The sequence below is a fragment of the Gopherus evgoodei genome, chromosome 3 (assembly GCF_007399415.2).
Source record: "Gopherus evgoodei ecotype Sinaloan lineage chromosome 3, rGopEvg1_v1.p, whole genome shotgun sequence".
Taxonomy (NCBI): Eukaryota; Metazoa; Chordata; order Testudines; family Testudinidae; genus Gopherus; species Gopherus evgoodei.
In genome coordinates, this window is record NC_044324.1 from 219,267,984 (window position 1) to 219,286,076 (window position 18,093).

An 18,093-nucleotide genomic window follows, 5' to 3' on the forward strand; every position below is an offset into this window, starting at 1 on the left:
CATCACTGTTCTGTTTGAACAATTCTGGCAGTGCAGCAGCAATGGCAGAAACCTCTTCCTTTGTTCCACTTCTAATTGCCTACTTCCTCCTCTTTAGCTGGCTGGTTCCAGTTATGCCTGAAGCAAAATGCAGCAGCAGTCTGCCACCTTGTTTCTAGTGGAAGTGTTTTCCTTTCTTAAAATATTTTCTGTTTACTACTACTACTTGTTGTTAAGGAAATGGGGGCACTGGACACTTGTGGGATAGAAAGTCCTCATAACCAATATGTTACATTTGGACCCAGCAGAGAAGGAGGTAGACACGAAAGGCGCTGATAGAAACACAGCTGTCAGCTATGATGGTAGCTTTAACATTCTGGCAGCAAAACTATAACCAACAGGAAAGTGAGGCCACTGGGAAGAGGGAAATGCAGTGTGTCCAAACGTTTAAAGGGACAGGATATTGCAATATATATATATGCACAAATCCATTGCTTTGTTGATATATATATTTGTGCATAAGTGTGTATGTTCTTTGCAAGAGTTACATGCTGCACGGATCTTTGAAAATATGTCCGTTGAGATTCACCATCCCTAGTTTGTCTTGAGTTGCATATTACATCTTACAGTTACCAAAAGAAATATAAAGAATATATTCTTTGCTAATAATCTACCAGATTATGTCATCACTTACACGATTGTAAATCTGGAATAATTCACTGAAATCAGTAGCTATATTCCATGTTAATACCAATATAACTGTGATCAGAATCTGGCCCAATGTGACTATTGCACTGAAATACACAAAAATACAAAAACATATACAATATGAATGCCATCAAAAAGCAACATTTTCTTTTCTCTGAAGAATTCTTCAGTAAATAACATGACTTGGGGGGAAACTCTTTTTTGTTTTGTTTTATGGCTGAATAAATAAATAGTGATTTACAACATTAACATATATTAATCTTAGCTGTTTTTTCTGTGGCAGGGGGTGTTCTACCCGGAGGTTATAATTACTTGCATATTTTCAAACCAGGAATCTCTACACGCTTGGATGTACAAATTACACAACCTAATTATGTAAGTAGTAGTATTGAATTTTTCTTTGCTTTGCCCTTGATTCAGGAACACATTCTTCTTTAGGACAGTACTTAAGTACCTTGCGCCTGAGTAATGTCCTGAATAGTGATGGACTTAAGTACATGCATAAAAGCTTTCCTGAATCAGGGCTTTTAATCAATAGATCCATGAACTGTGATTCTTTATTACCAGTGTCTTTAAGGCATTTTCAGCTCTTCATTTACCAGAAACTTCAATTCACAGGTATACCACAAATACAGCATACACACAAACAACCTAAAAGTACTGATTCTGTAAGACAGTGGTCTCCAAAGTGGGGTGCGAAAAAGGATCCTTGGTGGTGCACAGCAGGAGGAGCGCTTTTTTGTTTGTTTGTTTGGGCAGTTTGGGCGGGAGTCCAAGCATCTTTTTTGCTTCGGCACGGCAGGGGGTGCGTGCTCAAAAAAGTCTGGAGACCATTTAGGGTGACCAGATTTTATAAGGACAGTCCCAATTTTGGGGTCTCTCATATAGGCTCCTATTACCCCCCACCCCCTGTCCCAATTTTTCATACTTGCTGTCTGGTCACCCTAAGACCACTGCTCTAAGATACCATCTATGCAAGACCTTCACTCTTGGCATGAAGCCAACAGAACTCCCATAGCTTTGAGGATTTTTGGTTCCCTAAGTTCAGAGATCCTTAGTGAGAACAGAGCGTTTAAAGTGGGGGAGAGGATATAGACTTAGAAGAAGCTATGTAAGATCAAATCATTGGTCCCCCCCTCTTTTTTGGGTTCTGTGTGATGGATCCAGAAGGAACCTTACAACAGCCCTTTTGGGGGAGGCCTGACAAAGAGTCTCTCTTCTACTCTAAATACCAAAAGCATTATTAGAACTTTTTCACTGCACCTTTTGACTTGTTCACAGTCCTCTTAAAAGAGAACATCTTTTAAAACATTCCAAACACTTCATGCACATCAAAGAACATACTATAAAAGGAAATGAAAAAAACCAGCAAAATGTATTAGCAGAGTGCTGCGGGAGTAACAGAGCTTGCTGTAACCTAGCAACTAATTTTACAAAACTAGAACATGAGCACAGCTCAAAATATATTTGGCCACAACACTGAAATACGAGGTTTAAAATGGACGATTATCTTTTGTCCATTCATTTGGTAGCTGATTGATTCTGGCTAAATGAAAGCAAGTGCAGTCACACCAGAATTAACATCCAACACAATTAGTAGTTCAGTTGTAGTGGTGTTGCAGTAAAGCCTAGAGTCCCCAGTGAGGATTGGGGTCTCATAGTGCTAGAGTAAGAGACAGTCCCTGCTATGACGAATTTACCATGTAAATAGATTAAACAGACTACGTCTCTGAAAGAGTGTGGAAATGATTTCTCCAAAGTCACATGGCATGTTTATGGTAGAAATGGGAGTAGAACCAGGTTTTAGTCCCAGTATAGTGCTATATCCACTAGACAACACTACCTCTTGACAGTTTAAAAGGCTGCTCTGCAGGCTTAGTTCTCACAAAATTCAAACAAACTAGAAATAATAAGCATCCTCTGCTGACTAGAAGGAAAAGCGAGTTCAATAAGTACACTTTCATTTGTACGCTTTTTGGGCCAGATCATCAACTGGTGTAAATCTATGTAGCATCATTATTTTCCACAGAACTATGTTGATTTACACAAGTTGAGGATTTGACTCCGTAATTTTAGGAGGTGCTCTAGTACTGCAGTGATGGAGGTTATAGAAAAAGCTAGAGAGATGTATCACCTGAATGGATGAATGTTGTAAAAGAATTGCATGAATAGATAACTGCTCTTGCAGTTTGTCAAGACTAAAGTCTCATACAGTTTAACCCTATAGACTGGGTTGGCTAAAAGTGTAATATGCATTTCTAAAGTTAGTACAACTATGTCAAAGTAATAATAAACGGTGATTTACCAAAGAGAATATTTACTAATGTGGTTTAACATTTATATGAGGTCACTGTTATCTTTGGGTAATAGCAGTTCCAAACAACTTCAGCAAAAAATAAATAAATAAATAAATCCTATATTGAGCTCAACAAAAATTGCTGCAGAAAACCAAAACGCTTGGTTAAGAGAAATTTGCTCAATGCACCTCTTTTAAACTTTACATTCTTTTGTAATTCACTAAATTTTTGTGCAATTTAATTATGCTAAAATACTGGACTTTGTCTCTTTTCTTATACTTTTAGCAATGCTAAATGAGCTTCCTTTTATTTCTTTCTGGTTACTGACTTGGCTATTTTTGCATCATAATAGTAGTTTTAAAAATCCACTATCCCTTGTTACTGTAAGCTGCCTTTGATATTAAAAGTAAATAAGAGCTTAATTCCGGATCTTCCAATTGATTGCATGCGGGCAGACGTCTTTACCCATATAGGTCCCCATTGACTTCAAAGGGGTGCCACAGAAGGCAAATGGCCATTTTTACACTTCATTCTGACTAACAGGGAGGAAATGGTTGTGAGTCTGAAAAGTTGAAGGCACTTTGGGTGAAAGTGAGCATGAAATTATAGATTTCATGATATTAAGGAAAGGAAGAAGCGAGTGGAGCAGATTAAGGACAATTGGCATCAAAAAGCAGATTTTAACAAATTCAGAGACCTGGTAGGTGAGGTCCCGTGGGAAGAAAATCTAAGGGAGAAAGAAGTTCAGAAGAGCTGGTAGTTTCTCAAAGTGACAATATTAAACATGCAACAGCAAGCTATCCTGATGCAAAGGAAAGATAGGATGAGTAGTAAGAAGCCAACGTGGCTCCATCAGGAGGTCTTTAAAGACCTGAAAATCAAAAGGGACTCCTACAAAAGTGGAAACATGGACAGATTGCTGAAGAGGAGTACAAAGAAATAGCAGGGACAAAATCAAAAAGGCTAATTCACAAAATCAGAAGGCCTCAGGCACACCTAGCAAGAGGCATATAAAAGGCAGTAAGGTGACATTCTATTAATACATTAGGAGCAAGAGAAAGATGAAGGAAAGTATAAGCACTCTGCTTAGTGGGGAAGGAGAGCTAATAACTGATATCAAGCAGGCTACTTTGTTTAATGCCTATTTTGCTTCAGTCTTCACTAAAAAGATTAATAGTGACCAAATATTCAACACAAGTCATATTAACAAGGGAGAAAGAACAAGAGCCAAAATAGGGAAAGAACAGGCTAAAGAACATTTAGATAGGTTAGAGGTATTCAAGTCAACAGGGCCTAATGACATTGATCTTAGGATACTTAAGGAACTAGCTGAAGCAATTTTGGATTATCTTTGAGAACTTATGGAGAATGGTTGAGATCCCAGAGAACTGGAGAAGGGCAAATATAAGAGCAGCAAAGAACAAAGAGAGCCCGGGGAATTATAGACTAACTTCAATAAATGGAAAATTACTGGAACAAATTATTAAACAATCAGTTTGTAAGCACTTAGGGGATAATAGGGTATAAGTAATAGCCAGCATGGATTTGTCAAAAACAAATCATGCCAAACCAGCCTGATTCCCTTCTTTGATAGAGATACAGGCCTAGTGGATAGGTGGGAAGCTGTAGACATGATATATCTTGATGTTTGACTCATTCCCACATGACTTTCTCATAAGCAAATTAAGGAAATGTGGTCTAGATGAAATTATTATAAGGTGGATGCATAACTGATCAAAAGACCATACTCAAAGAGTAGTTATCAATGGGTGCTGTCAATCTGGAGGGACGTGTCTAGCAGGGTCTTGGAGTGGCCTGTCTTGAGGTCCAATACAGTCAATATTTTTTAATGACATGGATAATGGATTAGAAAGAGTGCTTATAAAATGTATGGCTGACACCATGCTGGGAGGGGTTGCTAGCACTTTGGAGGACAGGATTAGATTTCAAAATAACCTTGATGATTTGGAGAATTGGTCTGAGTCAACAAGATAAAATTCAGTAAAGCCAGGTGCAAAGTACTACACTCAGGAAAGAAAAATCAAATGCACAACTACAAAATAGGGAACAACAGGCTAGACAATAGTACTGCTGAAAAAGGGTCTGGGGGTTAGAGGGGATCTCAGACTGAATATGAACAATGAACAATGTGATCCAGTTGCAAAAAGGCTAATATTTTTCTGGGGTGTACTAACAGGAATGTTGCATGTAAGACATGGGAGATAGTTCTCCCACGCTGCTTGACACTGGTGAGTCCTCAGCTGCAGCATGGTATCCAGGTCTAGTCTCCACACTTTAAGAAGGATGTTCACACATTGGAGAGAGTGTGGAGGGAAACAAAAATGATCAAAAGTTCAGAAAACCTGACCAATGAGGAAAGGTTACAAAACCTAGGCATGTTCAGTCTTGAGAAAAGAAGGCGGAGGGGAGATCTGATAAGTCTCCAAATATGTTAAGGGCGGTTATAAAGAGAATAGTGAACAATTGTTCTCCATGTCCACTGAAGGTAGAACAAGAAGTAGTGGACTGATGCTTCAGTAAGGAAAATTTAAATTAGATATTAGGGAAAAACTTTCCAATTATAAGAATAGTTCAGGACTGGAATAGGCTTCAAAGGGAATCCCTGTCAGAAGTTTTTAAGTATAGATTACACAAACATCTGTCAGAAATGGTCTTGCCTCAGATCACGAGGCTGGACTAGATGCCCTCTCAAGATCCCTTCCAGTCCTACATTTCTATGATTGTGCCATCAGCCTTACTAAGGTGCCTTGCTTTATAAACTACATTTCCTATAGCTGCTATTTGCTACTAAAATCTTCTTAGTTTCAGAAAGAACTAGTGTAACAATCAGGAAGTGTATCATCAGTTTTAGCTGATACTATACATGTGCCAATTTGAAAATCCCCTCAGTCTAAATAGTTTTCTTAATAGTCATACTATTTTTGTTCCAGGGGATGGAAATCATTACAGGGGATGCAACAAAGGGGAATTACTTCAGGATACATGTCAACCAATACAGTATGGTAGAAACCATTACCTGCCTTTCAAAGGAGCCCTTCCCTGTCTCCAACTACGTTTGTTTGTTTGGCCAGCATGAGCGGGTCCTTAATAATCTTTGTTCTCGCTGGAAGGAGGGATTGATCAAAGATCTTTATAGGTAAGATGAGAGCAAATTTGCTTTCTGAATAAAATTGTTTCCTTTTATTACAGCATGTGTTCTATGCCTAACTAGTCTATTTGCTGCTCCAGAATAGTTGGAAAACTAAGGTTCTTTAACACACATGTACGTATATAAATCTTTCAGTAAGTTGGCTGTCATTCATTGCTGTCCAACAGCAAAAGTCTTTCAGAGAGAGACTTCCTTTCTGCTCCCAAAATTTTATTATAGATGAGTGGTAGCTGCTATGTTGTTAAGGTTGGAACCAGCTTTTATTTAAAAAGCCTAATTTTAGCACCCCTGGAACCTAGGCTTGGAAAATTAATTTGGCCTCAAAATTACCAAACTTACTCTGAAGGCAAAGGAGAATGTTAATGTAAAGTTTGGTTGAATTCCATGAAACAGTTTTTAGTCACAGGGCATTGCAAATATTTGAAGTAATATGTTATGTATGGAATTGGATCTAGTCATGACATTCCTGCACTGCTTAGTTTGTGGCTGCTTACCTGGCAATGTATCAGACTCTATGGACTTTCCCCTCTAGACTTTTCATGTCCTATGTGTAAATGTGGACCACTGGGAAGTGTTTTAACTTTAAATCAATTTTTCTGCTGGCAAACTGTGCCTGGACTCTACCTGGATGCACAACAGAGGTCCCCATACCAGTTCTCAGCAGGGGGATGGTTATATAGATTCTCTATAAAGCTGATCTGCTTGTGCCGTCTGTGGTTAGGTATGAGGAAGTCTTTTGGACTAGGAATTCTGAGGCAGAGCCCAGTTCTAAAATTTTTCTCTCAAATGATGAGATAGTAAACCCTGTTTTGGAAAAGAGGCCTGGTTATTTCTGTTTTATATGTCTCCTTCCAGAGAATTGTGTGTTGCTTTTGGCAATTTTTGACTAATTGAACAAGGTATTTTGGGGATATGAGTGTCTGAAAAATGAGAGTGTGTTTTTGAAGTCTTCTGATGCTTTTTAGCAATGTCATATCTCAAAAGTGCCTTGGCCTATAGACACTCTACATTTATTTTATTTAGCAGTCCTCAGTCAGAGCGAATGCTTTTGAAGATAACTTTCCTTTGCAGAAGCTATGCATCAGTTCTTTATTAGAATTCTTTGACTATGTCAGTAAAATAGTAGATAAAAAGAGAACTAGTTGACATTTATTTGGACTTTCTAAAAGTCTTCAATAAAATCCCACACAAGAGTCTACTAAAGAACCTAAGTAGTCATGGTATGAGAGGCACCAAGTACTGTCCTGGAACAGAAACTGACTAAAAGAGAGTAGGAGTGGATGGTAAATTTTCATTATGGTAAAAGGTTAACAGTGAGGTGCCAAAAGGTTCCAAAGTAGATCCAGTCTTGTTTAGTATATTTATAAATGATTTGCAGATGATGGCAACATTTTCAGATAAAAAAAATTTAGGTTAGTCAAGACAGAGTAATTTCACAGGATGTATCCAAGCTTGTGAATTGGCAACATGTTGACAACTGTAAAATAATTAAGATAAGAAAGAATAATCTGAACTGCTCATACACCTTAATGGATGCTAAATTAGCTGCAACAACTCAAGAAAAAGACCAAGTCTTCACGGCAGACTGTTCAGTGAAAAATCTCTACTCAATGTGCAGTAGCAGCTGAAAAAGCAAAATGGGATAAAGCATAATACTGTATATATTACAATACTATTATGTAAATCAAAAGTGAGCCCTTACCAGGATAGCTGTATTCAGTTCTAGTCACCCTGATTCAGTACTTTCAATCTTCAGTATCTGTCAGAAAGGGAGAGCTTCAGATATGGGCAGGGAGAATCATTAGAGGCATGGGAAAACTCATATGAAGGGAGATTGAAAAGACTGGAACTGTGTACTTTGGAGAGGAGATGAATAAGAGAAACAAAGATATAAAAATGGTATTTAGAATGTTGATTGGGACAATCTGTTCACCTTTTCTCCAAATACAAGAACAAAGGGGGTGTTCACTGAAATTGATAAGTGAAAAAGGAAATATTTTTTCACACTGCGCACAATTCACTTGTAGAAATCACTGCCACAAGATAACATTGAGGCCAAAAGCTTAGCCAGATTCAAAAAAGATTTGGACATTTATATTGATAGCAAGAATATCCAGAGATACTATAGTAAGAATTAAAAACCAAGAGTTTTGGAAGGGATATAAACCTCCCTGCTTCAGGGCAGAAACCAATCCTGACTATTTAGGGTTAGGAAGAAACATTCCCTATGGGCAGGTTATTCCAGATTTCTTGTACATTCCTCTGAAGCATCTGGTGCTAGCCATTGTCTGAATCAGGGCACTGGTCTAGAAGGACCACGTGTCTGATCCAGTCTGGCTATTCCTATGGTTCTGCGTGCTTATTTTTTGAACTGTTGCATGGTTCATGTTGGAGATATCCACTCAAAATCTTTTGAACTTCTCAGAAGCTTGTGAGCTCTTTACAAACTTTAGAAATTTCACTATCAGCATGTATATGTCCCCAACTTCTGCACTCTTGCTGATTTCAAAGACTTTGAAAGCCCTCTTCCTTAATGTCCCAAAGCACTTGTGCACTGATAAACATGGGGATGTGGGAATGCTTCCTGAAAAATCACAGGAACCAGACTTTCAAAAATTTAAGTATAACCCTCACTTAGAATTTCCTGGCTTCCAGTTTTGTTTTGTTTTATTTGTTTTTAATACAATTGCAAAGTTCCAATAAGGCTTTTTACTGAAGAACAAATGAGCATTTACAGCCTTAACTCTATTTTAAGAAAATATTTTGTCTTTGAAGATGAATAATAATTCAAGTTGTGCAGCCTGAAACAATGATAAGGAAGTAACCAGATCATATACTTCAGAGCTTAAGACTGATTCCCTCTTTCAGGAAGTACTTTATTGCACATATTAAGCACTGAACAGTTGCAGAGATGCATTAAGGACAAGGTTCTCTTGCCTATTAAACATTAAGTACTAGCCACTTCCAGGGGCAGAATCAGATTAGATGGACCAGTGAACTAATCTGGTATTGCCACCCTGCGGGTTTTGAAGTCACATTTCTCAAAGCAGTCAGGGCAGTTTCATGTCTGCCAGTAGACAGGTTTTTGCCTCTTGTTCAGGCAGTATGTTGTTTTTTCCAAGCAGTCTGATACCAGCCTGCTTTATTATTATTATCATCATCAGCATTACTGTAGTGGCTAGGAGCCCACTGTGCTATTTTGCATAAGAATGCTGGGCCATATAGCACCAGGTACATTTGTTAGCTGGCATACATAGAATAGAATATCAGGGTTGGAAGGGACCTCAGGAGGTCATCTACTCCAACCCACTGCTCAAAGCAGGACCAATCCCCAGACCCCCTAAATGGCCCCCTCAAGGATTGAGCTCACAACCCTGGGTTTAGCAGGCCAATGCTCAAACCACTGAGCTATCCCTCCCTCTTCAGTTAATGGTGGAAGGTTTTTTATATTCATTTTGGGGAGGAACATGTTACTAAGTGTCACCTTAAATAGTGAAGTCCTTTGAAAAGGATTCCCATTTCCTTAGCCAGGACTGCACCTGCATCTTGTCAAGGACCCTCAGATGTGTGGGGTATGATTTCTCCTCCTAAGAGCTCTCTTCCATGTAAATAGTCTGGCATTTATCTATTTGGCTGGTCTGTTCTCCCTATCCTGTGCAGGAAGATAGGATTGAACCAGGTGAAAAAAAACCCACAGTAATGTATTACTTGAACTCATACTTTTTTGTTTCCAGGTCAATGTTTCTATGCAAGTACAAAACATTTTTCTCTAGGAAAGTCTTTCTTATGGCAGTTGTGGCAAATTGCCGGTACTGTTATGCTGGGTCTCACCCTTTCTCTTATTTGGGGAAGGTTCAGGGCGCCATTGCTTGCCTCTGAATTGGTATTTTAATTACCCCACTATTGTCCTTGAGGAGGGGAGTGGGGAGGAGGGACCTGGGCCCGCCCTCTTCTCCAGGTCCCAACCCAGGGGTCCTGAGGTTAGTGGTGAACCGCTTAAACTAGCGGTTCCTTCCCCTGGGCTGCTTCCCTCTCCTGCCCTTCAGCTTGTGAAGGGGCTTCTTGCCCTCCTTCTACATAAGCCAGGTGTCCCTTACCTAGGGTTTTTTTGGATTTCTCAGCCCACTGCAGCACTCCTCCAAACTTTCCTTTTGGTCTCTCTTCAAAACTGCTCTCTGCTCCAACTCCCACACTATCTGATTGAAGCAGGGGGGTTTTATCACATGACTGACTGCTGGTGTTTTAATTGGCTTCAGGTGCTCTAATTGGCTTCAGGTTAATCTATAGCAAACCTTCCTCCCCTTGCAGGGAATAATGCTCCCTGCTGACACTCTCCTGCTGCCCTCTGGCCATGCTGTATCACACAATCTACATAGAGGATTGTGAAGTTTCTGATTTATTACTATATCAGAGATTGGTTTTTATTTACAGAAAAGGTTAATTTTGATTTACAGAAAAGGTATGGTACAGAGCAAATGTAAAGTTAAAGTTAAGAGTGTGTTACCGATAGCAGCTAAAGAATAAGGTACTGAGGGAGAATGAGATCACTATAATAGGGCTGGACTAAGATGGCAACGTTCTTTACATTTTCACTGATACTGCTCAGTTAATACATTTTTAGATTTACCATGAAAGTGATTCAGTAACCTGGTTGTAGTTAGATGTCATCAGTCTTTTTAATTGCTTATATTTGTGTTACAGTGTGTGCACGCAGCTGTGGCCACATCTTTACCATGAACCACAAAATGTTCCCGACACTTTTGCCTTTGTTATGGGCCCAGACATGGTTACACTGTCACTTGTTGTTAGATATGCTAGCAAGGTTCACACCAGTGGCAGCAAAAGGAAAGATGAATGGTTAGCAATTGTTTTGACCTTGGGAGAAGCAGCAGTTGTTCCTTTTTCCTCTGCTGCTGTCTAAAGTGCCTATACAGCTTTGCAGCAATTCAGAGAAGGACTGATCGTTAGCTTGTTTTATTGACTTCCATTCTTTCATGTTAGACATGGTTTTATATACACCACTCAGCCAAGTTCAGGACCCCTTCTGGTTCCTCTGTTTCTCCATCCACTGCTTCATTCTCTCTTGTAAAGATCCAGCAGTATTAGTGGTGATGCTGAGATCATAAGGCAGTAATACCAGAAGTGGCAGTGGATGGCAGAATCATGATTTCAATAGCAGCATGGTCGCTAAGGCTTTCTGTATGAGAGGAGGCAGGCGACAGGTTCAGCTACACCTACAATTTTGGTCAAACTTGTAATTGATGCTGATGAACTTTGCAAGGACATGTCATCTTCTAGATGCCAAAATGCACCACCAGATGAATAAATAGTGCTGTATTGAGAGCATGAATCACTTCTGGCTGCATATTTTTGGATTTACTCTGTGGGACGTGTGAGGAAGAGAGAGAACTCTCACCATGTATTAAAAAACAAAACAAAGCAACAAAATGTCTCAATTAGAGGTGTTCAGAACCCAGAATTTCCATTCCATGCGAAATTCCAAAATGTTGACACTTCAAAATTGTGATGTTTGTCCACTGAACAAAATTCCAAAATTTCCTAATTTCCCCCGCTGATACTTGCATCTTCTTGTCAACTGTTTGAAATAGGCCACCTTGTTTACATTGACCTCATTAACACTACAGAAATGATTTCCACCCCTTCTTGTCAACTGTTGAGAATAGCCCACTTCCACCTTAATTGAATTGGCTTGTTAGCACTGACCCCCCACTTGGTAAGGCAACTCCCATCTTTTCATATACTGTGGCCCATTTCAAACAGTTGACAAGATGTATCATCGGGGGAAATTAGTTTTTGTAGTGACCCATCCACTCCCAGTCTTTATTCAGGCCTAATTTGATGGTGTCCAGTTTGCAAATTAATTCCAGTTCTGCAGTTTATCATTAGAGTCTGTTTTTGAAGTGTTTTTGTTGAAGAATTGCCACTTTTAAGTCAGTTGTTGAGTGTCCAGGGAGATTGAAGTGTTCTACTGGTTTTTGAATGTTACAATTCTTGATGTCTGATTTGTGTCCATTTATTCTTTTGCGTAAAGATTGTCCGGTTTGGCCAATGTACATGGCAGAGGGGCATTGCTGGCACATGATGGCATATATCACTGTATCAGGGTTTGCCAGCTCCCTGGCTCCTCAGCTGTTTGCTGGCTGGCTAGCCAGGCAGCCAGCTAGCAAACTGGGGAGTCTGGTTAACTAGCCAGACTTCCTGCCTGGTTTCCATCAAAGCTTTTGACAAGCATCAACACGTTCCTGCGGCACATTTCAGTTCCAGTGAATCAGCATTTTCCAGAAGAAAATTGTTCCAGCAGAAAATATTCAACCAGCTCTAGTCTCTATTCACTTACTGTTTACAGTATACTTGTGTTCAGACAGCTGGGCAAAATGAAATCACTAAGATTGTTTCCAATAGCTAACGCCAGTTGAATTGTTTTTGCTTCCTAAAAATTAAATTAAAGGATTCTCACTGTACATATCATCAGGATTTCATATTGTGAAGCTGTCATAAACAGATAAGTAAGAGTTAATAGAACAAAGCTGCTTCATGTCTCTTTGCCTGGAAAGGGTTAACAAGAACAGTGAGCCTGGCTGTCACATGACCAGAGGACCAATCAGAGGACAGGATACTTTCAAATCTTGAGAGAGGGAAGTTTTTGTGCTGTGCTGTTAGTTTTGGTTGTTGTTCACTCTGGGGGCTCAGAGGGACCAGATGTGCAACCAGGTTTCTCTCCAATTTCCCTGATACAGGTTCTTACAGATTCAGAATAGTGAGTACTAGATAGATAAAGCGAGTTAGGCTTATGGTTGTTTTCTTTATTTCCAAATGTGTATTTGGCTGAAAGGAGTTCAAACTGGTATTTTGCTGAAAAGATTTTAATTTGTACCTGTATACTTAGGCTGGGAGGGTGTTCCCATTGTCTATAGCTGAAAGACCCTGTACCTATTCCATTTTTTTTTTTAATTTACAAAGATAATTCTTACTGTCTTTCTTTAATTAAAAGCTTTTCTTGTTTAAGAACCTAATTGTTTTTTTATTCTGGTGAGACCCCAGGGGACTGGGTCTGGATTCACCAGGGAATTGGTGGGGAGAAAGGAGGGAAGAGGGAGAGAGAGGCTGATTTCTCTCTGTGCCAGGATTACTTTCTCTCAGGAAGAGTCTGGGAGGGGGAAAGAGAAGGAGGGAGGAAGGTGAATTGTCCTCTCTGTTTTGTGATTCAAGGAGTTTGAATCACAGTGATCTTCCACGGTAACCCAGGGAGGAGAAGCCTGGGAGAGGCAATGGTGGGGGAAAGGGTTTACTTTCCTTGTGTTAAGATCCAGAGGGTCTGGGTCTTGGGGGTCCCCGGGCAAGGTTTTGTGGGGACCAGAGTGTACCAGGCACTGGAATTCCTGGCTGGTGGCAGCGCTACAGGTTCTAAGCTGGTAATTGAGCTTAGAGGAATTCATGCTGGTACCCCATCTCTTGGACGCTAAGGTTCAGAGTGGGGAATTGTACCATGACAGAAGCCCAGGGGAATGACATAGGGGCTGGTGTTTGCCTTCATTGAAGTAAAGGTTCCCTTACTGCATACCTAGGTGTCTCCACCCCTCAGGTATCTCAGCACTATTGAGTCCTTTGGGGGTGATGGAGATATTCTTTGAATGTAAAAGTAATAACAGGAAGAAGCTGACACTGGCACAGCACACTTCAGTCAGGGCTTCCTACCCCTGCTCCAAAATGCAGTGGTTGAAACTTCACATAAGAAAATCTGTGGCTGAGAAAAACAGTAATTGTAGCCTACTGCTTAGAAGAAATTACCAGTAAAAGGAAGTGAGAGAGAGAGAGCAAGAGATGGCTAATTATTCATCCTAGAAAAGGCTCTCAACTGTCATCAGAGAACAGCATTGTTTACTTTGTTCTTGCACAGATCACTCCAGTAGCCTCCCCCCCCCCCCCGGCACACGCTAATAACCTTTTGAAATAAGCCTTAATGGATATCTGGTCTGAACTTCTTTGAGCTTTAATTCTTGGTCTTGTATTGCACCTTTAGCCTGTAGTGTGAACAGGTCTTGCCCTAGATTCTTTGTACAAGTCCATCAGGTACTTATACACAAGGCTTAAGTCCCCTCTCAATCACCCTTTTTCAAGGCTTAACATATTTGACTCTTGAAGTCTATGCCCATAAGGCAGGTCCTCCTCCGCCCCCATCCAATGAACTTTGCTGTCTTCCTCCACAGTTGGACAAACCCTTGAACATCCTGTGCAAATGACGTTGCACACAGTATTCCAGATATGGTTAGGGTAGATGAGACATTAACTTTCTGAGTATGGAGGTCATTTCTTTATAATTACACCCATGAACCTATAGGTCTCCTTTGCTTCTAAAGCACCTGTGTCCTTATCTTCATGCTGGGATCCTGAGATCCCTCCAGAAAGAATCTCCATAGAAACCACAAGCCAGCTGTCAGGGTTGCAAATTAAGGACAAGGCACAAACATTTTGCAAGAGGTATATTTTCAGTCTCTGGATAGTTGAAGACTCCTTGAATGGACATGTTAATGGGAGGATTTGGGGCAGCCAGTATCATAGGGGTAACAGGGGTGACTGGGGCAGGCAAGGTTACCTTATCTTATCCAAGGAGAGTCACACATGCAGGGAGAATCCCCAGCTTCAGTCAGGGTCTGGCCACATGTCCTGTATAACAGTACTAACACCTCCTTATCTTTACTGGAAATACCTCGCCTGATGCATCCTAAAACCGCATTAGCTTTTTTAATGGCCACATCACATTGGCGCTCATACTCATTCTGTGATTAACCTATACTCCGAAGTCCTTCTCCTCCTCTGTTACTTCCAACTGATGCATCCCCAATTTATAACCAAAATTCTTATTATTAATCCCTAAATGCATGACCTTGCACTCTTCACTATTAAATTTCATCCTATTACTATTACTCCAGTTTACAAGGTCATCCAGATTTGCCTGTGTGATATCCCGGTCCTTCTCTGTGTTAGCAAAACCTCCTAGCTTTGTGTCATCCGCAAACTTTATTAGCACATTCCCACTTTTTGTGGGAGCCACATGAGGTAAGCACTGCCCGGAGCCCACACCCCTCATCCTATCCCACACCGAACTCCAAGCCACAGGCCTTGCCTTTCTCCGTGTAACCTTGGATTATCTGGTGGCTGAAATGCTTTTGCACCAGGAGCTAAGCCACATGTTCAAGTTGCTTGTTGAGGAGCCCAGGGAAAGACAGTCTACTGCAGCAGGGGGAATGAGACACTAGCAGACAGAACTCAGCTGCTCTTGCCTCCTCCCACTGTAGTCTATTCCTCTTCAGCCTGCTAGGGAAGAGGGAGGTGTGAGGCAATAGAGAAGATATAACAAGAGAGAAAAAGATGGAAACAAATTGCTCACAAAATCCAAAGTGACAGGCCTTCCTCAAAGCAATATGGCACAGGGAGCAGCTTCTGTCAGATGAAGGTAGAACAACCATCTTGCAGGGCAGATCCTGGCTATATATCTATAACGGGAACTCTTAGGTCTCAAAAGGTCTATTTGGTGAGTTGCCTGCATAAGTGTTGGTGGCCATGGTTACCCAGTAGCCCGTTTCCATATCGGTGGATTCCATGTATAACATAGACTATGATATACTATTGCCATCTTATAAAGGAGCTATACAGCCACACAACACAGTTTAAAGTCATTTTTGTTCCAGGAAGTACTGCTACATCTTCTCAGTAATCCTTTTGTTTATTTTTTGAAAAGTTTGAAAATATCTTAATCTTCTGTCAAGTTCAATGTTGTTGACTTGTTGCAGAAGGTGAACATAATGTTTAGTCAAGAGGGGAGTAATTGGTGTTATTAGTTCACTTTACTAACCTGTACATGTACCAGTGAATTCATGCCAGATGACACTATGTGAATGAGGATGAAGTTAGGAGCACAAAGTCTCCATAGTTACTAGTATATTCTTTTAAATATTTTACAAATCACAACACACACACTCACATATAAAATTACATTAGAACATCATCATTAAGGTTGCAAAGTCAAGAACTCCAAAATTCGGATATGCCAGAATTAAGGTTCCTTGTGCATACTTGATGACATACTATTTTTCCCACAGGGCCCCACCTCATTCCATGCACAGGATAGACAAGTCTCCCTTAATGAGCAGCTTTTCAATATTTTGTTTTCCCCGCATTGTTCATTGTGTGGCCCCAAGCCTTATTTACTTCACACTATTCAAACCTTGCTCTGAAGACAGAATTATTAATTTCCTCATGGGCTTTTCTGTGGCTCTTGACACTAGAGTATCTGAGTGCTTCATAAACATTAATTTATTTTCACAATACCCCAGTGCAGGTGGTGGTAGTATTATCCTCAGCGCCACCCCTCTGCCAAATTTCAAGGGTCTGCCCCAAAGCATGAGGCACTGAAGCTTCTCAAGAAAAGGTTGCCAAAAATGTTTAACGTGGGCAAAACAAGTATTTTTCCCTAGTCTCATTCTTGGAAATGGCTGAACTGTTTTGGCTGAAAATTTCCAAAAACTTCAGTCCTAACAGACAAGGGACATAGAAGAATTCAGCGCAAATGTTGAAAGTTTGGCAAAATTATAAGCAACTGAAAAAAGGATCTTACGATGGGAAGTGTTGGCCAACTTTAGTAATAGGTGGTGCTACCTGCTTTTTTTCTATAATAAATCATTCTATTGAGATAAGGCAATCTGCAACTGTCCCTGATATCCCTGTCAGTCATGCATCTTCCCTTAGAATATGTCACATGCATAGAACTTTGAGTATTCCATAATGTATATCTTTTTAAAAGCTACCCGTTAGAAAGAAATAAAATATATAAGGCATTATGTTTCTGCATCTCTTGTGAGATTGTCTCAAGCCTTGAGGCTTTTATACAAAGAAAAAATGCAGTGTAATAATAACTTTATGTTACTGCAGTCAGCACAAGATTCTCATTTACGTTAAGTACATTACATTTATGCCCATTTTAAGGCCCCTTTACGTGGCCAGAGTGGTGTAAAGGGACCCTAGTGTATATGAGAAGTAGGCCTATAAAAGTGCTCACAGTCTAATCAGTTAAATTTCTCATACTTACTGTAATTTTGCAATATGCATTTTCCCTCTGTTCCTTTTTTATGATAACTGTGACTTGGGGAAGTCTCTACTATAAGGCAAGAAAGTCCTAGCTCTGTTTTAATCCTTTTGTGTCTATTCAGATTTTCCCAGCATGACATCCATTGCCAGGAATGGACACAGTGAAACAGCTGTCACCTGGGAGATAATTTGCCTCTGTGTAACATGCAAATTATCTTTTAAATAATTAGAGACAGCACCTAGCAATGAATTTCCTCACTGCCTTGCATTCAGTAAAAAAGGCGGATGGTTAACCCTGTGGTACTGGATTTCCTGAACATAATGTGCCAGCGCAGTTTTCAAATTAACATTAACAACAGGCCCTCAAGATCCTGCTAGCTCTAAGAAGTAGCCTCTTTCTGATGTGTGCATGAAACTGCCACTAATGTTAATAACAGGATAAATCTTGTACTTTGCATCCAGGCAAGACTCCAATTGATTTCAACAGGAGTTCTGCCTGAATGACAACTGACAGTTGCACATGCAAATCAAGGATGAAATCCCCCCTCCACACACACAAGCGTGAGTAAATTTGCTTTGTGCAGGAAACTAAGTGTGGTTGTGGTGAGTCTATCCTTTAGCCCAGGAGCAGGCCAGGGGACTCCAAGTGCAGCGTTTCCATGAATACTCTTCCAGTCTAGGGACTGTCCCTCCAAGCCCCACATGGGGTTTCCAGCACTAGATCAACATACTCAGCAAGCCAAGACTACAAAACTACCCCGCCCCCGACACTTCTCTCCATGCTGGCCTATTCAGAGCTAAGGTGGAGCCCACTTCCTCAGTGAAGATGGAAAG

General features: G+C 40.3%; 1 protein-coding gene across 1 annotated transcript in view; it reads left to right on the forward strand.

The window, feature by feature from the left end:
- The window catches only part of CFAP61 (cilia and flagella associated protein 61), a 189,331-nt gene that overhangs the window by 142,179 nt on the left and 29,059 nt on the right, over positions 1-18,093 (forward strand). Inside the window, 2 exon segments of the mRNA XM_030558110.1 lie at positions 971-1,062; positions 5,936-6,141. Of these exon segments, the coding sequence (XP_030413970.1) occupies positions 971-1,062; positions 5,936-6,141 (298 nt within the window).